Source organism: Physeter macrocephalus, chromosome 13 (assembly GCF_002837175.3).
Source record: "Physeter macrocephalus isolate SW-GA chromosome 13, ASM283717v5, whole genome shotgun sequence".
Classification (NCBI taxonomy): Eukaryota; Metazoa; Chordata; class Mammalia; order Artiodactyla; family Physeteridae; genus Physeter; species Physeter macrocephalus.
Genome location: NC_041226.1, coordinates 3,723,085 through 3,743,211, shown reverse-complemented (window position 1 = coordinate 3,743,211; position 20,127 = coordinate 3,723,085). Strand labels below are relative to the sequence as shown.

The 20,127-nt window shown below is 41.5% G+C and overlaps 1 protein-coding gene across 1 annotated transcript in view; it reads right to left on the bottom strand.

Moving 5' to 3' along the window:
- LOC102994737 (phospholipid-transporting ATPase IB) overlaps nt 1–20,127 on the bottom strand; it is a 467,552-nt gene that overhangs the window by 370,085 nt on the left and 77,340 nt on the right. The window contains exon 23 of the mRNA XM_028497800.2: nt 13,477–13,541. Within this exon, the coding sequence (XP_028353601.1) occupies nt 13,477–13,541 (65 nt within the window). The remainder of the gene's footprint in view (nt 1–13,476; nt 13,542–20,127) is intronic.

The following is a 20,127-nucleotide window of genomic DNA, read 5'->3' as shown; positions in this document are numbered from 1 at the left end:
GTCTACAAACAATAAATGCTGGAGAGGGTGTGGAGAAAAGGGAACCTCCTGCAATGTTGGTGGGAATGTAAAATGATACAGTATGGAGGAGAACTAGTTATAAAACAGAAACACACCCTTGTAAAGCAATTATACTCCAATAAAGATGTTAAAAAAGAAAAAAGAATGTGAGTGCAGACAGATTATGCATTTTTGTGGCACGCTCACATCTCTGTATGTGTGACTGTGTGTGTATACCGTCAACAGCTGCTTTCTCATTAAACGGGGAGAAATGAGCAGTTGTGACCTACAGCCCATGGCACACAAAGGTTAAAATATTTACCATCTCACCCTTCACCAAAAAAGCTTGCGAACTCCTGCCCCTAGCTACCTGTACTTAGCCCCTTACACTATTCCTTCATGGCAACTGTCACGAAAAGAACTTAACTGTCTAAATAAGTCAATGCTTAAGGGCTATTTTCTCAGTTAAAATAGAAACTTGAGAGTGAAGAATATGCCGTCATTTATTGCTGTGTCTACAATTCTAGCGATCTGCCTGGCCTATTAAAAGCACTCAAATATCTGTTGATTGAATATAAACTGAAGTTAAACATGTCTTTTTCTGTTTTCTTACGCTCAGCATTCTTTTTCATGTGCTTTATACTTTATCATCATCTGTCAAGAGGAAAACTCTCTATTTTTAAAAGCAGCATTTCTAAATCTGTGTTGCTTATCACAAGAGTTACTCATCAAAAAAGAAAATCAGTGGTTAACAAAATATTCTGTAACATCCTCTGCCCGATTCGTCGTGCAATAAGTGTATTAAAGATTGCACAAAACTTGCTGTGGGGAAGCGTACTTAATTTTTTATAACTCTGTATCACCCCCCAAATTAGCCAAAGATCCCATTTCTCTCATAATGCTTGTTAACATTTCAAGAAACATTGTTTTAGAAGATGCAGCAATAGCAGACAATGGAACTCAAATGGGGTCAGTTTCTATCTGATCAGGGAGGGCAGGAGTCAAAAAACGCTCGGCAAAGGACCAGACAGTAAACAGTTGAGGATGTGTGGGCCATTTGTTCTGTGTTGCAATGACTCATCTTTGCCATCGTAGCACTAAAGCAGCCACTGACAATACATAAATGGCTGTATTCCAATAAAACTTTATTTACAAAAACAGGTGGTCAAATCCCTATGTTGTGTAACAGGAACTAACAGCGCTGTAGGTCAATTATACTTCAAAAACAAACTCATAGAAAAAGAGATCAGATTTGTGGGCACCAGAGGTGGGAGTGGGAGAAGGGCAAATTTGATGAAGGTGGTCAAAAGCTACGAACTTCCAGTTGTAAGGTAAAGTACGTACTAGGGATGTAACGTACAACACGATAAGTATAATTAACACTGCGGTACGTTATATATTAAACTTGTTCAGAGAGTAAATCCTGAGAGTTCTCATCACAAGAAAAATATTTTTGCTATATAATTTTGTATCTATGAGATGATGTTCATTAAACGTATTGTGGTAAAATCATTTCACAATGTACATAAGTCATTATGCTACGCACCTTAAATGTATACAGTGTTGTATGTCAGTTACATCTCAAAACTAGGAGGGAAGAAAAAAAAAACAAGTGGTGAGCTAGATTTGGCCCAATGGCGAGTTTGCTGACCCCTGCACGAAGGGACTGAAAATGACCTACACTGTGTGGTCCAGTATGGCAGCCACTAGCCACACATGGCCGTTTAAATTACTTAAAATGGATAGTTCCTTAACCAAGCTAGCTATGTTTCCAGTAATTAATAACCACTTACAGCAAGTGACTATGGCAATGGACAGCAGAGAAAAACATTTTCACTTCTCACTAACTCCTTACAGAGAGTGTTTTTTCTTTTTTTTTTTTAAATATAATGATCATTTTATTTTACACTCTTTGAAAATTTAAGTGCTGGGTAATAAAGGGAGAAGAGTATCTGAATGGAACAATGTTATGGCCGAAGGAATAAGCCCAGATGGACTAAAACATCTTCCAGGAGGTTTATCATTTGAATTTAAGATTAGATAGGAGAGAATTTGAATTTTGTGATAGTGACTTTCCCTATTTGTGAATATGGCATACACTTCCATTATATGAATATTCTTTAACGTCTTTTAATAGAGTTTGAGACATTTCCACTAGAGATCTTGCACATCCTTCATTAGACTGATTAAGCAAATTTTTTTTTTTGCGGTACGCGGGCCTCTCACTGTTGTGGCCCCTCCCGTTGTGGAGCACAGGCTCCGGACGCACAGGCTCAGCGGCCATGGCTCACAGGCCCAGCTGCTCCGCGGCGTGTGGGATCCTCCCGGACGAGCCACGACTACTGAGCCCGTGTGCCACAACTACTGAAGCCCGCACACCTAGAGCCCATGCTCTACAACAAGAGAAGCCATGACAATGAGAAGGCCGCGCACCGCAATGAAGAGTAGCCCCCGCTCGCCGCAACTGGAGAAAGCCCACGGGCAGCAACAAAGACCCAATACAGCCAAAAATAAAAAACAAATAAATAAATAAATTTATTTTAAAAAAACAAAAGAATTTCCCCACTGAAAGCAGAGTAGAGAGCTCATCTCTAAGAGAATACTCCTGCTCCTATTTATATAGTAAAGCTTTGGTTTTTATGTGCCAAGGAATTCTTTCTCTTCAACATGTTCTTAAATCACGCATTTTAAACTGTTCTCATGTTGAAAGATTTAAAAGAAAATGCTCATTCAAACAAAAGCAAAATCAGTGACACCTAGCATGGCACCGAGACAGGAAAGGCAGAAACAATTAGCACAAATTGAAAACTCACCAGCATTTCAAGTTAAAAGCTGTGCAACCATCTATTAATAATACATTTTTCTTTTTTTTTTTTTTTTTTTAGTTTATTTCTTTTATTTATTTTTGGGGGGCTGCATTGGGTCTTTGTTGTTGCATCGGGCTTTCTCTAGTTGCGGCGAGCGGGGGCTACTCTTTGTTGCAGTGTGCGGGCTTCTCATTGTAGTGGCTTCTCTTGTTGCAGAGCACAGGCTGCTCCAGGCACGCGGGCTTCAGTAGTTGCGGCTCGCGGGCTCTAGAGCGCAGGCTCAGTACTTGTGGCGCACGGGCTTAGTTGCTCCGTGGCATGTGGGATCTTCCCGGACCAGGGCTCTAACCCATGTCCCCTGCATTGGCAGGTGGATTCTTAACCACTCCGCCACCAGGGAAGCCCTAAGAATTCATTCTGATATAACAGCTTCAAATTTAGAACACGTTAAATATAATCTCAACTCAAGAGGATTTCAATTCCACAAACAATACCGAGAAAACATCCAAATTTCCAACATTTATATTACTTGTACACAAGTGTGGTAAGCTTTTTTAACTTGCAAACAAATTACACATAAGTTGTCAGAACTTATTTGGAGGACAAGGAGAGGTACGTGAATATGTGTACTTGTGTGTATGTCCCCATGTGTATGAATAATTTCCACCCAAAAGGGTGTATCTCCCTTGACCTAGGATCCTTACTCCTAGGAATTTATTTTAAGAAAATAAGCAGCATGAAACAAAATAAGATAGGTCCCCAAACATGATAGGTCCATCCCTCAATGTCCAACAAATAGAGTTAAATAAATCAGGGAAATATATACGGAATATATATATATATATGGAATCTATGTCATTTTCTTAAAAGGGCTGTAGCTAAGTATTTATTGTTCTAGAGATACAATTCCAGTTAAGAGGGAAGAAACAGGCTAACAAGAGTATCTGTTGTATATAATTCCATTTTTAAATGGCTACATATATACTTACACACACACGTCTGTGTGTATATAAATATATACATATATATATAGTTGTATTGTTAGTGAATGAAGAGCCAAAACATAAATATTATATAAAATATTTTATAGAATAAAAATATTTTATTCTATAAAATATATTTTATATATATTTTATATATGTTTTATATAATAAAACACATAACATAAATATAAATTGTATATATTGATAAATATATATATTATATTTAGGTAGATACAGACATCTATATTTTAACATATATCTCTCTCTCTCTCTAAGGTAGATATAGATATAAAATATATGTCTCTATTTGCCCCAGAAAAAAGTTCTTAGACTATTACCCAAATTTCTAATTGCAATTCTTTGTGTAGTAGAGTTCTAAGTAATTTTATTTTTCTTTTCTCTTATTTATATCAATTCTTTCTGCTTTAAATAGATTGAGTAATTTTTTAAGGGAGTAAATGAGGTTTAAAAAAATCTAAATTACCCTCAGAACAAAGCCAGATATCTATGCTCCCATGAGTCACATGAACAACATCCAAGGTTCTGTCCTAGATACATCTTGGACGTCATAGGAAACAAAACACCCCCAGGTGGACACAAGTTACCTTTTACAGGGACAAAAGTGTTTAGAAACCTGACCACAGAATAAACTTCACTGACGAAGGAATCTGACAGACTTAAGCCTCCCATGGAGTCATTTTTCCCTGACAACACCCTGGCCGATTGTCACAGCAAAGCAGGTGGTTATCTCAGCGGAAGAACCGCCATCGCTGTTGACGTGACACATCTTTCACGACACACCGTCATGCTACACCACGCACTTACGGATTTTCTCCACCTGGGGAGCCAGCAGTGATAAGCGTCATTAGGCTCCCTGAAAACTCATGCCTGCTGTCTCTCGAAGCCTTGGATGCTTTCAAGGATACTGTCAGCACCAGAGGCAAACAAAGCCTGAGGTTCCATGGGCATGGATCGTCTATTACAAATAAACCCATTGGACGGGAATCATTTTTTAAGTAGCTGCCAGTTTATGTTTAGTGAAAAACAAAAACAAAAACAAACCCTAGGAGCATCAGATTATAAAGAGTTTAGTACACGGCAGTTCTGATTGACTCATTATTTAAAGACCACTGGTGACAAATATCCATCACTTTCACTTACACAGAGAAAATATTAAGAATATTTTTTATTGGTAGAATTTATTTTAAAACTCACGGTTTATGATGCATTAATAGAAGAAGAAAGTTACTCATTCACATGCTCCTCCGAATAAGGAAAGATTAACTCACTAACCAGAGGTCTGTCAAAAACGTCAGCAGAACCCACAGAAATCTCTACACCTTTTTTCTCTCCACCCAATCCTTCGAGTCTACTCTGATATGGCATTCATCTCCACATTGTCCCCCAGACAGCTCTTGAAAGGTCCCAACGACCTCCTCATCGCTAAAACCAATAACAGATTCTCAGAACTCATCTCACTGGACCCATAAAACATCATGTAGTACAGCTGTTCCGTCCCTCCTCCTTGAAAGACTTCCTTCCATTTAGTTTCCAGGAGACCAACCTCTCTCCCCTTTCTCTACCTACCTCAATGGCCACATCTTCTCGTCTCCTTTGCTGGCTCTCTTCTCCCAAACTTTTAAACACTGAAGTACACCCAGAGCTTAATTCTTAACCACTTCACTCTCTCTGATCAATCCTGTGGGGGTGGGTTATCAAGTCTCAAAGCTTTAAAAATGGTACACTGACTACTCCCAAGAATCTCTCCATCCCAGACCTCTACCCTAAACTCCCAGATTTATCTATTCAACTGCCTGGGGATGTGTGACGACCATCTCAACCCTAAAACGTCCAAGAAGAGCCCTGATTCCCCCAACACATGATCCTCCTGCCATCTTCCTCATCTCAGAAATGGCAACTCTATCTTTCCGGTTGCTGAGATCCTAACCCTTGGAGTCTTATCCTATCCCATCAGCTCTACAGAGAAAACACTATCCATCCAGAATCTCACCACCTCTCACCACCGATCCCGCCAACACTCTGATCCAACCTTCCCCATCATCTGCTACCTGGACTCCTGCCACGGCTGGCTACCGGGGCCTCGGCTTCTACCTCATACCCCTTTAATCCACACCTATCCCAACAGCGAGATACCCTTTTAAAAGGTCAATAAGATCATGTCTCTCTTCGCACAGACTCCACCAATGACCACCCATCTCACTCAGCACAAAAGCCAAGCCTTAACAATGAGGTACAAAGCCATGGGGTGAAGTCCCTGACATTTCTCTGATGCCCTGACCCACCATACGTGATGCTCAAATACAGCATCAGCCTTGGCGCCCTTGCTGAACCGTCATCCTGGGACACTGTTCCCCTGTAGGCTGATGGCATTATTTCCCATCCAAACCAGGTAACTCTGGGGAGTCAGAAGGGGCATTCTTAAAATTATGCCAAGACAACAGGTGTAAACTGAAACCATCCCAGGTGAAGTGGGGTACGCACTCCTATCCAGGTAACCCCACATTATGCTCCCTTCCTCCAAGTCTGCTCACATGCCATCTTATTAGAGAGAATTCCCCCAACCATCAAACACAAAACAGGGTAACCTCTGCCCTCCTTGCTTTTCATGCCTCCCCATCCTGTTTTATATTCCTCAAGAGCACTTACTACTCACACATAACCAAAAGAATTTTTTTCTAAAAGTCTCTCTGCCCTTTAAATGTAAGTACTTTCAACTACTTACAATAGCCAAGACATGGAAGCAACCCAAATGTCCGTCGACAGATGAATGGATAAAGAAGATGTGGTACACATATACAGTGGAATATTACTCAGCCATAAAAAAGAATGAAATAATGCCATTTGCAGCAACATGGACGGAGCTAGAGATTATCATATTAAGTGAAGTAAGTCAGACAGACAGAAAGACAAGTATCATATGACATCATTTATATGTGAAATCTAAAATATGACACAAAGGAACTTATCTACAAAACAGAAGCAGACTCACAGACATAGAGAACAGACTTATGGGTGCCAATGGGGTGGGTAGGGAGGGATGGATTGGAATTTGGGGATTAGCAGATGCAAACTATTATAGAGAGAATGGATCGACAGCAAGGTCCTACTGTAGATCGTGGGGAACTCTATTTAACGTCCTGTGATAAACCATAATGGAAAAGAATATGAAAAAGAATGTATATGTAGGGACTTCCCTGGTGGCGCAGTGGTTAAGAATCTGCCTGCCAATGCAGGGTACACGGGTTCGAGCCCCGGTCCAGGAAGATCTCACATGCTGTGGAGCAACTAAGCCCGTGCGCTACAACTTCTGAGCCTGCACTCTAGAGCCCGAACGCCACAACTACTGAGCCCGCGTGCCACGACTACTGAAGCCCACGTGCCTAGAGCCCATGCTCCAGAGCAAGAGAAGCCACTGCAATCAGAAGCCCGCACACAGCAACGAAGACCCAACGCAGCCATAAATAAATAAATAAATAAATTTTAAAGAGAATTTAAAAGTATATATATATGTTAACAGAATCACTTTGCTGTACAGCAGAAATTAACAACATTGTAAATCAACCATACTTCAATAATTTTTTTAATATAAATAAGTAAATGTAAGTACTTTCAAGGGATTAAAGGAATTATTAATTGAACATGCCTAAAATTATCAGGAAAAAAATTGCTCAAGGGACATTTCTAGTCTACCACAATGTTACTACCTTCACGAAGAACAAATATAGTTATACGGTGATCTTACCAAGTAGGTAAATAGTCTCAGGAATTCGTTATCAAGCTGCTAGGAAAAATAGAGAGAAACTTTCAATCAAATATTTTAGAATGAGCCTTAAAGGCAGTGAAATTTTCTTTTTTCAAGAGTTACTAGGAGGATGAAGAGAGCTAATGGCCAGAAAGGGCCTGGCACTCATGAAAAAGCACTCAACAGATGTGAGCATTTGTTCCTGGAGAGGCAGTTTAGTTCACTGCCTAAGATATGGGACCCACATGTGCTGCGACTGAAGGCGCCTACCGCAAGCATTTCTAAACGTACCTTTTCAAAGTGTTGTCGCCACACCAAGAAAGTCCTCAGCATATAGCACACGTAAACACCACCTCCCGCAGCAACAAATAATGGCACTGTGCCTGTGGGTATGAATATGTGCCTGTATGTAGGTATTTTAAACATAATTTAAGTAACGGAACATGGAGCCACCTGTCAGAGAAAAGACCAAATTAGGAAACTGGACTTTTAGGATTTACTGTAGAGCACAGGGAACTACATTCAAGGTCTTGTTATATAACCCATAGTGGAAAGTACTCTGAAAAACATAAAGTGATTCAGATGTATATACAGATATCTATCTATCTATGTATCTATCTATCTATCTCTCTATATTTCTCTATACATCTATAGAGAGACTCACAGACATAAAGAACATAGAAGAGAAATAGTCACTGTGACTTAAGAATTTATTGTGGGTCAAAGACTTTTCCAGGTACAGAAGGTGGGGTGTGAACCCAGCCAGGCAACCCAGAGCAGGCTCCCTTAACCATTATGCAATCCTGCATCACTTTAAAGCCCGATGATGGTCAGGTTCTTTGTCATGAGGACAATGGAAATAAAACAGTAAACTTCTGAGGTCCACAAGATGTCCACGGTCACCCTGCATGTCATTACAAAGTACCGTAAAGAACCTAGCATATGTTAAAGGTCTAACTTGTAAAACATCAACCATATCCATGAGATCCTATAGCATTCTGTGTCCTCCTGATTCCCACTTCTTGCTTATAAATGAGTCAGCACTAGATACTGTTTACTGATTGACTCTCAGCATCTATTTTCATCCTCGTCTTTATATATATATATATATATATATATATATATATATATATATACATACATATATATATCACAGGGACTGGAAAGCTGAAAACCACATTTCCCAGGCTCCCTTATCAGCAGGATTCTGGATGAATTCTAGCAACAAGATACACTTGCTTAAGATTGCAAAGACAGAGGGATTCCTTTTCATACAGGGCAAGTTCTCCACATTCTCTCACCCAGTCCCAGGTTCACAGGTGCAAGGCAGCTGGACCATCAGCTGTGATTTCCTCAAGTCCCCTGGGGAAGCAGAACAGAGTCCTGACCTTGGGAACAGAGCCACAGACATACGAACTTGAAGCCTACCTTGCCGACTTCGGCTCCTTCAGGATTATCCAATAATTTTGCAAGCACCTAATTTCCTGTTGTAACTTCCTCTATACTTACAATTAGTTTCTGTACCAGTTACTGAATTAACATCTCTCAGCCTCAAACCTACCCTTCCATACTCAGCTTATGATACAGGAGTGGGGATTCTACAAACTTCATTCCTGATTTGCCAGTGGGCTCCCCACAAGGCTCTGCCTTCTGGTCACATTTCCACCAGTGAGAATTAAATCTCACGGCCACACCCAGACCCAGGGATGCTGGGAAGTGTAGTCTCTGCCATACATGCCATTAATGAATTTTACATGATTACATTTTCATTCCATCACTGATTACACGTACTTATTTCATAAAACTTTGGGTTAAAGAATGACTATTTTGCTCAAATATATCCTTACCAATTCATCTTTCTTCTAATGGCTCATCAGAACTAGTTTTTTGTGTATTCTACAGGTTAACACGTTAAAAACAACTACACTTTCCTCCAAATAAATTTCATAGTTAGTTCAATCATTTGTTTCTTAGAAAATGCTGGCAAAATTTTCTATATGTCTCCATCCATATTCATTTTAATTATTGCAGCACAAAAAACAAATGGTCCCCAAATGGCTTAGGCCTTTTTGTCTTTTACTAACAAATATCAAAAGATGTCTAGCATTCAGTAGCCAGCAGGGGGAGTTCCCTGGTGGCGCAGTGGTTAAGAATCCACCTGCCAATGTAGGGGACAAGGGTTCGAGCCCTGGTCCGGGAAGATCCCACATGCCATGGAGCAACTAAGCCCGTGCGCCACAACCACTGAGCCTGTGCTCTAGAGCCCGTGAGCCACAACTACTGAGCCTGTGTGCCACAACTCCTGAAGCCTGCGAACCCTAGCCCACACGCTGCAACTACTGAAGCCCGTACACCTAGAGCCCGTGCATCTAGAGCCCATGCTCCGCAACAAGAGAAGCCACCGCAATGAGAAGCCCACGCACCGCAATGAAGAGTAGCCCCCACTCGCCACAACTAGAGAAAGCCCGCGTGCAGCAACGAAGACCCAATGCAGCCAAAAAAAAAAAAAAATAGCCAGCAGTATTATATGTTTTTTATAAACTGCTGATAAAATTGTAGATTTTTATTCTCATACTCGGTATTCCTAGTTTTTAAAGTCTCACTAATTCATAGCTTCATTTTGCAACAGCTAATGTTTCAAGATACCATTATACATTTAGGGCAAGAATCATGATTAATGATAGTAGCCTTGGCGATAATACAGAAATTTGTTTAGCTTGTCAGATCTGATCACTGTTTTAATTCATCAAGCAGCCGAAGAAAACTTGAACTAGCAGCGAGCGTGTCCAGCAAGGCCACGCCGTTGCACCTTCTGCTTACACTACTGTAATCTCAATATCTCTCTTTTTTTTTTTTTTTAAATCAGAAATCTGGGCTTCCCTGGTGGCGCAGTGGTTGAGAGTCCGCCTGCCGATGCAGGGGACGCAGGTTCGTGCCCCGGTCCGGGAAGATCCCACATGCCGCAGAGCGGCTGGGCCCGTGAGCCATGGCCGCTGGGCCTGCGCGTCCGAAGCCTGTGCTCCGCAACGGGAGAGGCCACAGCGGTGAGGGGCCCGTGTACCGCAAAAAAATAAAAAATAAAATAAAATAAAATAAATAAAATAAAATAAAAAAATAAAAATAAAAAAACAGAAATCTTTTCAAGCCAGCACCTTTTAAGAGTCAGTTTAACCAAAACTAAGTATAGTCCGTAAACCCATTTAACCAGTAACACAAATGGCAAGATTTCACAACGAGCTTCCAGCAAATAGAAGAGGGAGGGTCCCAACGTCACCCCTTCTTATTTGTGGGACCCCACGCCTCCTCCTCCTCCCCTTCCTCCCATCCCTGGTTAGCACACCAGAAACAGGACTGGGGGTGCTGGAGCCAATCCATGTGCTATCAGCAATACTGTGATTTCACAGTACTTTTTAACTAAGCCCGTGCGCCACAACCACTGAGCCTGTGCTCTAGAGCCCGTGAGCCACAACTACTGAGCCTGTGTGCCACAACTCCTGAAGCCTGCGAACCCTAGCCCACACGCTGCAACTACTGAAGCCCGTACACCTAGAGCCCGTGCATCTAGAGCCCATGCTCCGCAACAAGAGAAGCCACCGCAATGAGAAGCCCACGCACCGCAATGAGAAGCCCACGTTCCCTGGTGGCGCAGGGGTTGGGAGTCCGCCTGCCGATGCAGGGGACGCAGGTTCGTGCCCCGGTCCGGGAAGATCCCACATGCCGCAGAGCGGCTGGGCCCGTGAGCCATGGCCGCTGGGCCTGCGCGTCCGAAGCCTGTGCTCCGCAACGGGAGAGGCCACAGCGGTGAGGGGCCCGTGTACCGCAAAAAAATAAAAAATAAAATAAAATAAAATAAATAAAATAAAATAAAAAAATAAAAATAAAAAAACAGAAATCTTTTCAAGCCAGCACCTTTTAAGAGTCAGTTTAACCAAAACTAAGTATAGTCCGTAAACCCATTTAACCAGTAACACAAATGGCAAGATTTCACAACGAGCTTCCAGCAAATAGAAGAGGGAGGGTCCCAACGTCACCCCTTCTTATTTGTGGGACCCCACGCCTCCTCCTCCTCCCCTTCCTCCCATCCCTGGTTAGCACACCAGAAACAGGACTGGGGGTGCTGGAGCCAATCCATGTGCTATCAGCAATACTGTGATTTCACAGTACTTTTTTTAACCAAAAAAAAAAAAAAAAGGAGGAAAAAAGAAAATGACATTTTCTACTGGTATCTTAACATATCATCCAGTGTCCCCCTGGGGTACACTTCATTACCCGCCTTGTTTCCAAGACCACCGATCTCTGTATTACAGAGCTTAGATGTTATTTTGGTAACAGCTGAAACACTCAAAACAGGGATAAATCCTGAGCATTTACAAGCATTTGGGGTCCTAGCCTGGACCTACGTACAGGTCACCTGAAGGGGGTGGATGCCAGGTGATCGATGGTCTTTGAGGTGACCCCCTTTAGTTCCCTCAGACTTACACAGGAGATGAGGTAAGGAAGCCAGGCCCAGTGCTTCTGATTCGTAGCTCACTTCCTTGGTTCCCGTCTTGGCCGCTTCATCATCAGAGCCTCCCTTTACAAGTGTAACTAACCCTGTCATCTGCTCTGAGCACTGGTACTTAACTAGAAGGCCCTGACTGCAAGTGTGGCCATGGGTGCCTGCCAGGAACAAGCTCTTGTCAAATGACCTACAGGTGGAATCGCACTGTTGAGCTCCTATCTTCATGTCAAACCACCAAGCAGGTCACTGGTGACTCTCAAACCAGCTCCCAACCAGGGTCTCAGCAGCGGCTGTAGGCCACGACGGGCTGGGTGCATATCCATACCATCCTCCGTGAGCTGGTGGCACCAGGATGTTGGGGAACTAAGCGCCTGTGTATCCTATTACCACGCCAACGTCATCAACTCCTGACACTTGAATATCATCTTTAGTGTTCGTACTACAAAGAAACTCCTACAAGTCTCCTTAGCAACCACCATGAGTTGAACATCACCCCTTAATGGAAATCCTAACAGGAAGTCAAACCAGATTAAAACTACCCCATTTTAAATGCACCATTCTAGGCGAATGAAATAATGTGTTATCACAGAGCAATTTTCTGGGCTTACTATTTTTTATATACTATTTTTTATATATTTTTATATAGCTTATATATTTTTATATACTACTTTTTATATATATTGGAATATTTACTGTACTTCTTAATGCATTTCTTAACATCCGTGGTACCCCTTAATCAAGAATATAAAGTCATCTACTTAGGATTCTTAGGATTTGCCAAAGTGAGGAACACTCTTAGAATCACAGAATGATAAGCAAATAAGTTTACAAATATTGCAACCATCAATATCATACGTTTTCCAAACCATAACTCTAACATGGATGTATATTACTCTCCAGGCCTTGCAAATTCTTAACGTCCATTTTATCAGTACTGGGAGAGTATGCGTTCAACCATGCAGCTAGCCAGAAAGACTTTTTTTCATATATGGAGTGTGCTTCTCACAAAAAGCTTCTCTCCTTCCTCTAATATGACAGAAACTGTAGCTGTATCTGAAGAGAAAGTGAATTTCAATGAAGACCATCACCTAAAAACACACATAAATTCCTATATCTGGTACCAGAGGTAGAGCTTACCATTTTGATGTTTAAAGAAATGACTTTATGACAACCGTTCATAAATACAAACAGAAAACACACTGAGTAGTTTTATAATTGTGTTTTTAGTAAAAAAAAAAAAAAAAAAAAAAATAAAATCGATTATCAGTCATAGCAGAAACAAAGGGTTTTAACACAGTTATATCAAATACAACTTTTAAAAAAAAAAAAAAAAAAAAAAATTAAATCCTGATTATCAGTCATAGCAGAAACAAAGGGTTTTAACACAGTTATATCAAATACAACTTTTTAAAAGCTACTTACGTCCAAAGAATCCTCCTTCAGTAGGATAAGGGCCATGTTCTGTGACACCAACCGGCAGGAATAGCCTAGAATAAAAGAAGGAGAAACATATGTGAATTTACCATCTCCGCCAGGAACTCACCACGTTCAAGCTCCCCTGAATTCAGCCTCCCTTCCTGTGCCTTCCTTACCACCGTGTTTAGCCTATGGGCTCACACAGAGGAATTGAGCAAAGAGTGTGGTGAGGAAAAGTTTACACGGATTGACTTTTGCAGACAGCCCTAGTAGCGCTGCTCGGGAGGGTCTTCATAACTAATGGCTGAAATAAATACTCATCAGTTTTCTGTGGATTTTCCTTATCCTTGCTATCCTTGTATTAGGATGAGCTTTGGGTTCTCTAAAATACCAGCAAACGCTTTAGGAAGACAAATGGAATCCACGGTGCTCCTTAACCAGCATAAACGTGCCTACTGTGATATCAAGGTCCCTCACTTGCTTTTCAAAGAGGCAGGTAATTCTCACAGCAGGCTTCTAAGGAAGCCTATGATACCCAGAGAGTCACTTTTCCCGCAAAAGCCCAAAGCAACCCCCATTTCAAGAATTAAATCTGAGCCAAGAGTATCCCAATGCTAATTCTTAACAATTCCCATTACATTTTTAGACAATGGTATCTCTGCAGGTTAATTTAAGCAAGATACTCTTTTCCACTTTTCCTCCCGGACGGCAAACGTATTTTCTATGAAGCTCTTTCCTACTCAGACTTTGCAGTACACGCGTGACAGCTGGAGATGCTTGGGGACACAACGAACAAGGTAAGAGCCTCTCCGGATTCTTCCCCTTCTCCCCACACTCTGGGGAGAAGGAGGCGACGGCCCCAGCCAACCCCAAGTCCAGGGGTGTCTGTCAGGGCCCTGGGCTCTCTTTCAAATCACCCTCCACCATCTTGGTGCCCCTAAAGAGAGCTGCCATCAACACGTGCTTTTCACCAACCTCCATCTTAATTTATCTCATTGAGAAAAGTCAAGGAAACAGTCCTTCCACCTAGAGAAGTGGTCCTTACAATGATCATGGACCAATGATCACAGAAACAGGGAACAAGTCATCGGCATAACGAACGTCAACCTTCAAAACAAGGACGCGGGTGACCATCTCAAGGAAGGGCCTTAACCAATGCTTAGGCAACAGGAGTCTTGGGTTCTCCTCCGCAGAAGAGCCAAAATACCCCTTCCCACAGATGCTATATTTAACTAGAAAAGGAGACAAGCATTTAACTAGTGGACAAGTCACAGAACTGCTGTGCTTATGTGCTCAACTCTACCCAGAAGGCCCTCTTTTCATCCTCAAGAAACCCTACTAACAGGCACAAAACAGAACTCAAGACAGACAACAATTAAGATGAGAAAAATCTTGGGGTATTTTTGGGGGGTAGAAAATAAATATTTTTGTTTATTTTGGAATGTATGAAGTATATCCTTCACTGATGAGTGTCATTTGAGAGGACTATTATAAACCACCTGAGAACACAAATTTTAAAGCACAAAATTATGACTTGTCATCTATCTGTCATTTTCTTAAAGCAATACCTTGAAGAGCTACTCCAGGCAGTTAACGAGAGTTATCTGAAGGGAATGAGATAATTTTGCTGGCTGAAACCTCACGTACCATTTGAAAAGCGAAAACAACTGAAGAGTTTAAAATCACAGGACCGCATGGGCAAATACCTGTTCAACCTCTAAGAGGAAAACTAAGGTGAGGAAACACAGCACAATTTTCCACACATCTTCAAACTTGTTCAAGTCTGTATTTTAACAGTAGTGATGAGTAGAAATGAGAGTTTCCCAGAAGGCCACTGAAAATTCTGCACAGCACGATGGAAATAACTGAACTTTGTTTCCCACTAAAATCTCTTACAAATATAGTCTTCCTTTCTATAAATTCTTAGATTAAGTGCAGAAGGGAGGTCAATATTTTATTTTCATCTGCAAACAGGGATATTGGAGCTTTCATCATTTTTCTTCCCTTGCCCCAGAAACTTCCAGCAACTTCACGCAATAGAGACTGTTTCAAATTTAGTATAACTCACACAAAAGGATTTGCTGGTAGTTTTTGATATGAACAACGGTTGCAGAAGCAAGCTGAAATGTTTAAGCCATCGCTTCCCGCTTGATTTTATATTTTGCAATTTAAGTAAAATGCCACTTGACAACTGAAGCTGCATAAAGATATTATGGAAAAACTCGAAGTATTTTTCCACCCATTGCAAGGCAGAGGGTAACAAATAGAACCACGGACACTTTCATGAATTTAAATAACAAAACTCAAGGTTTCTGAGAAGAAACAGGTTCTTTTTTTTTTTTTTTAGTTTGGAAAACGAAGCAAGATTTTGCTTAATTACCACACAGAACACTTGCTCTAGACAGACCATGGAAGTTTAACACAGTTAAATGTGACTTAGCTAACATGGCAAATTAAATTATGTCAATCCAAGTTTGGTGTGCTTGATTTCTAATGTTTTTGGATAAAATGAGATCAGCTCTTGGAGAACAGCCAGCTAACGAAATGTCAATCCACACTTGTAAATTGGGGTCTATTTCTTTACTCTCACAATCTAACAAGACGACCATAAAATGACCGAGAAGGGAACCTCTGGGATTTCACTTTTTACCACGGCTGAAGTTAACGGCACACCACAGAAGTGTTTAGTCTTGCTACTACCTGAGCCTAATCAACAAAGAAATTAAAATATTACGGCGCCTATGGTACTCAGAGCAGGACTTGATTTCAAGAAAATAGAATCATCATTCACACTAGAAAATAGGACCAAACCAAACCTCTCTTGGAACTTGCAGTCAGCGTCTTTTTTCCGAGGTAAGCATATATCGTCGAAGATACCCCAACCTAGACTTCTTCGGAGACACTTTTGGAAGGGTTATAGCAACAACTGATTCCTGCTAACCGTGTACCTAGGAGCCATCAAATTACCCCTCAGTGGGATTCAACTTGGTCGCAAACCCTCAACAAGTGTGTTGTTGGTTGTAAATAATTTCAGGGAGAATCTGGTCACTCGATGTTTGAGAGTAAGTGTATGAAACACACTGCCAGACGTCTTCATCTGCCCCGGACTCAATCAAGGATGCTCCGAGCAGAATCCCTCCCCATCTGAGAAGCAGGATGTCAAGGACTCATCCACAGAACCACACCTGGGCACCCTTCCCTCCAGACCTTCAGATGCTCTTCTCAGAAAGGCTCCGTCACAGGTAGGAACACGCCGCCTCAGCCTTAACCTCGTCATCTTCCCCCAGACCAGGCCATCCCGACTCTTATGCTATTCTCATTCTTCATGTATCTGTCTTAAACAAATTCTTGAGGTTCAAGATTTAAACCTATCTCATCTGCAAAGCCTTCCCTGATCTTTTTGACGCCTATCTTTCCTTCTGAGAACTGAATTATCGCGTGTCATGGTCACAGGCTCAGATTCTCAGCACTCACACCTGTGTGGCCCAGGCTAAGTTACTTGGTATCTCGGGGCCTCGGTTCTATCTTTAAAAGGGGATAATGCCTATCTCAAAGGGAATATTAAACTGACCTAAAGGACTTGGCAGTAATATGACAAATGCTGTGCTAACATTTAATGAGTAACTATTACTAATGCCAGCCACGCTCAGCACGTACACTGCACAGCTGGGATTTTCTCAACTATTTTATGCCCGAGTTTATCTCATAATTAACTCAGTCCCCAATAAGGGAATATAAGTGCCCCAAGCCTACAGGGGAGCATCTGGCGACAACAGAGCTGCAGGTAATCAAGAAATCACACACCTGACTTCTCTGTGAACATTACTGGGGCCGTGGCCGTGTGCCCCCAGCCCCACCTGAGAACCGGACTCGTCTCCCTGCCAATGGGCAAGAATAGGGCGGGCAAGCCCCCATCTACTCACTGTCAGAGATTAAACTTCTGAGACTATAGAAGTGATTTAAAGGTATCAAATAATGGGTAACAAAACATGGGGGAGAGGCGGCCAAATTCCAACTCAGATGGTTCAGTGAAAGCGATTCCCAATGAGATGACTTTAAAATGGAACGTGCCCTCGGATTTTGTTCTCACTCGTCCTATCTCCGTTAGAAAAAAAATTATAGACTCTGAAAACTTCACATCTACTTTCTAACTATGTTAATAGATGCTTTATCCAGTCACAGTAAGGAAGTGACGACTACATGATTCACAAAGGCTATACAGCTGAAATTTCATTTTAGACTAGTTGATGCCAAATTTTTAAGCTAAAAAAGAAAACTTCCAACTCCTGGAAACACAGCGCAGCAAGCATGGCGCAGCAGGGTCCTGGCACCGGGTCAGTTCCAAAGGACCTCAAAGCCACACGCAGGATGACTGCATCTACCTAACACTCATAGGGGCTCATAATAGACACAAATATCCTGGAACCTAATTTGATTATTTATTTTCAAGGTATGAACTATAAGTTACACTTTAAATTCTCAAACTGTGATAGATGATGGATGGATGGATAGCTGGATAGATGCATGGATGGGTGGATGGATGGATGGATGGATGGAAGGATAGATGGATGGATGGGAGGAAAGATGGATGGAAGGATAGATGGATGGATGGGAGGAAAGATGGATGGATGGGAGATTAGGTGATAGATGGATGGGAGGATAAGTGACAGATGGAGGGAGGCTAGGTGATGGATGGATGGAGGATAGATGGATGGGAGGATAGATGGATGGACAGATGATAGATAAATGAGAGAGCGAGCAAATACTAAAGATAGCCAACAGCACCAAACACCTCTAAAGGGAAATGTTGCCAGTTAAAACTGTAAGAGTCAACAATCATAAGACATCCCAACTCTGGAGGTGGTGAAATATGAAAACAAGGTGTCTTAGAATGGATGAAATTTAGTACCCTTCTCCGGGGTTTTCTAACTCAAATTTCAGAGAGGGTTTTCGTGAAAGCTTCATGGATCTGTTTAAAATGAGCCCTGCGCCAGGAGTGATTGGCCCCGAGACCCAGTATGAACTAGCTTGATCATTAAGTGGAGCATGACCTTATAAACTCTGAATGTCTCCCGGCCGCCGGCACTCTAAGACTGTTAACATGTGAAGACCAAAGACAGCGTAGGAAAAGCACTCCCAGCACAGTGCCCGGCATTCAGCACTCTTCTCCTTATTTCACGGAGAAGTCGAACTACTAGACACTTGATCTGCTTCCCAAATACCTTCTGGGTACCCTAATGTGCACACAGAATGCCCTAAAATGTACAGAATATCCAATCCATATTGTGGGAGACAGACCGATAATGGTTCATATCACAGAAGGTATGAGGAATATGGGACTAGAACACGGGCTTACAATCCTCCTGAATCTGGAGCATGACCTCGGGCTGCTCAAAGCCGTCACCAGTGGTCTGACGTGGACAGGTCTAACACCATGTCTAGATGTCTACACTGCATCCTCAACAGACGCCCTAATTCAGTGGTACATATACACAATGGAACATTACTCAGTCATAAAAAAGAATGATATAATGCCATCTGCAGCAATATGGATGGACCTAGAGATTATCATACTAAGTAAAGTCAGACAGAGAAAACAAAGACCATATGATATCGCTTATATGTGGAATCTAAAATATGACACAAATGAACTTACTTACAAAACAGAAACAGACTCACAGACATAGAAAACAAACTTGTGGTCACCAAAGGGGAAAGGGAGGAGGGATAAATTAGGAGTTTGGGATTAGCAGATACACACACTCTATTTAGTGCTATGTATAAAATAAACAACAAGGTCCTGCTGTATAGCACAGGGAACTATAGTCAAAATCTTATAATAAACCATAATGGAAAAGAATATGAAAAAGAAAAAATAGGTACATATAACTGAATCACTTTGCTGTACACCTGACACTAACACAATATTGTAAATTAACAATACTTCAATTAAAAAATAAGATAAAATAAAGAAAAGAATTTTTTTAACATCTTTATTAGAGTGTAATTGTTTTACAATGGTGTGTTAGTTTCTGCGGTATAACAAAGTGAGTCAGTTATACATATACACATGTTCCCATATCTCCTCCCTCTTGCGTCTCCCTCCCACCCTCCCGATCCCACCCCTCTAGGTGGTCACACAGCACCGAGCTGATCTCCCTGTGCTATGCGGCTGCTTCCCACTAGCTATCTATTTTACATTTGGTAGTGTATATATGTCAGTGTTACTCTCTCACTTTGTCCCAGCTTACCCTTCCCCCTCCCCATATCCTCAAGTCATTCTCTACCTCTGGGACTTTATACCTGTCTTGCCCCTAGGTTCTTCAGAACCATTTTTTTAAAAAATTTTACATTTGGTAGTGTATATATGTCAGTGTTACTCTCTCACTTTGTCCAAGCTTACCCTTCCCCCTCCCCATATCCTCAAGTCATTCTCTACCTCTGGGACTTTATTCCTGTCTTGCCCCTAGGTTCTTCAGAACCATTTTTTTAAAAATTCCATATATATCTGTTAGCATACGGTATTTGTTTTTCTCTTTCTGACTTACTTCACACTGTATGACAGACTCTAGGTCCATCCACCTCACTACAAATAACTCAATTTTGTTTCTTTTTATGGCCGAGTAATATTCCATTGTATATATGTGCCACATCTTC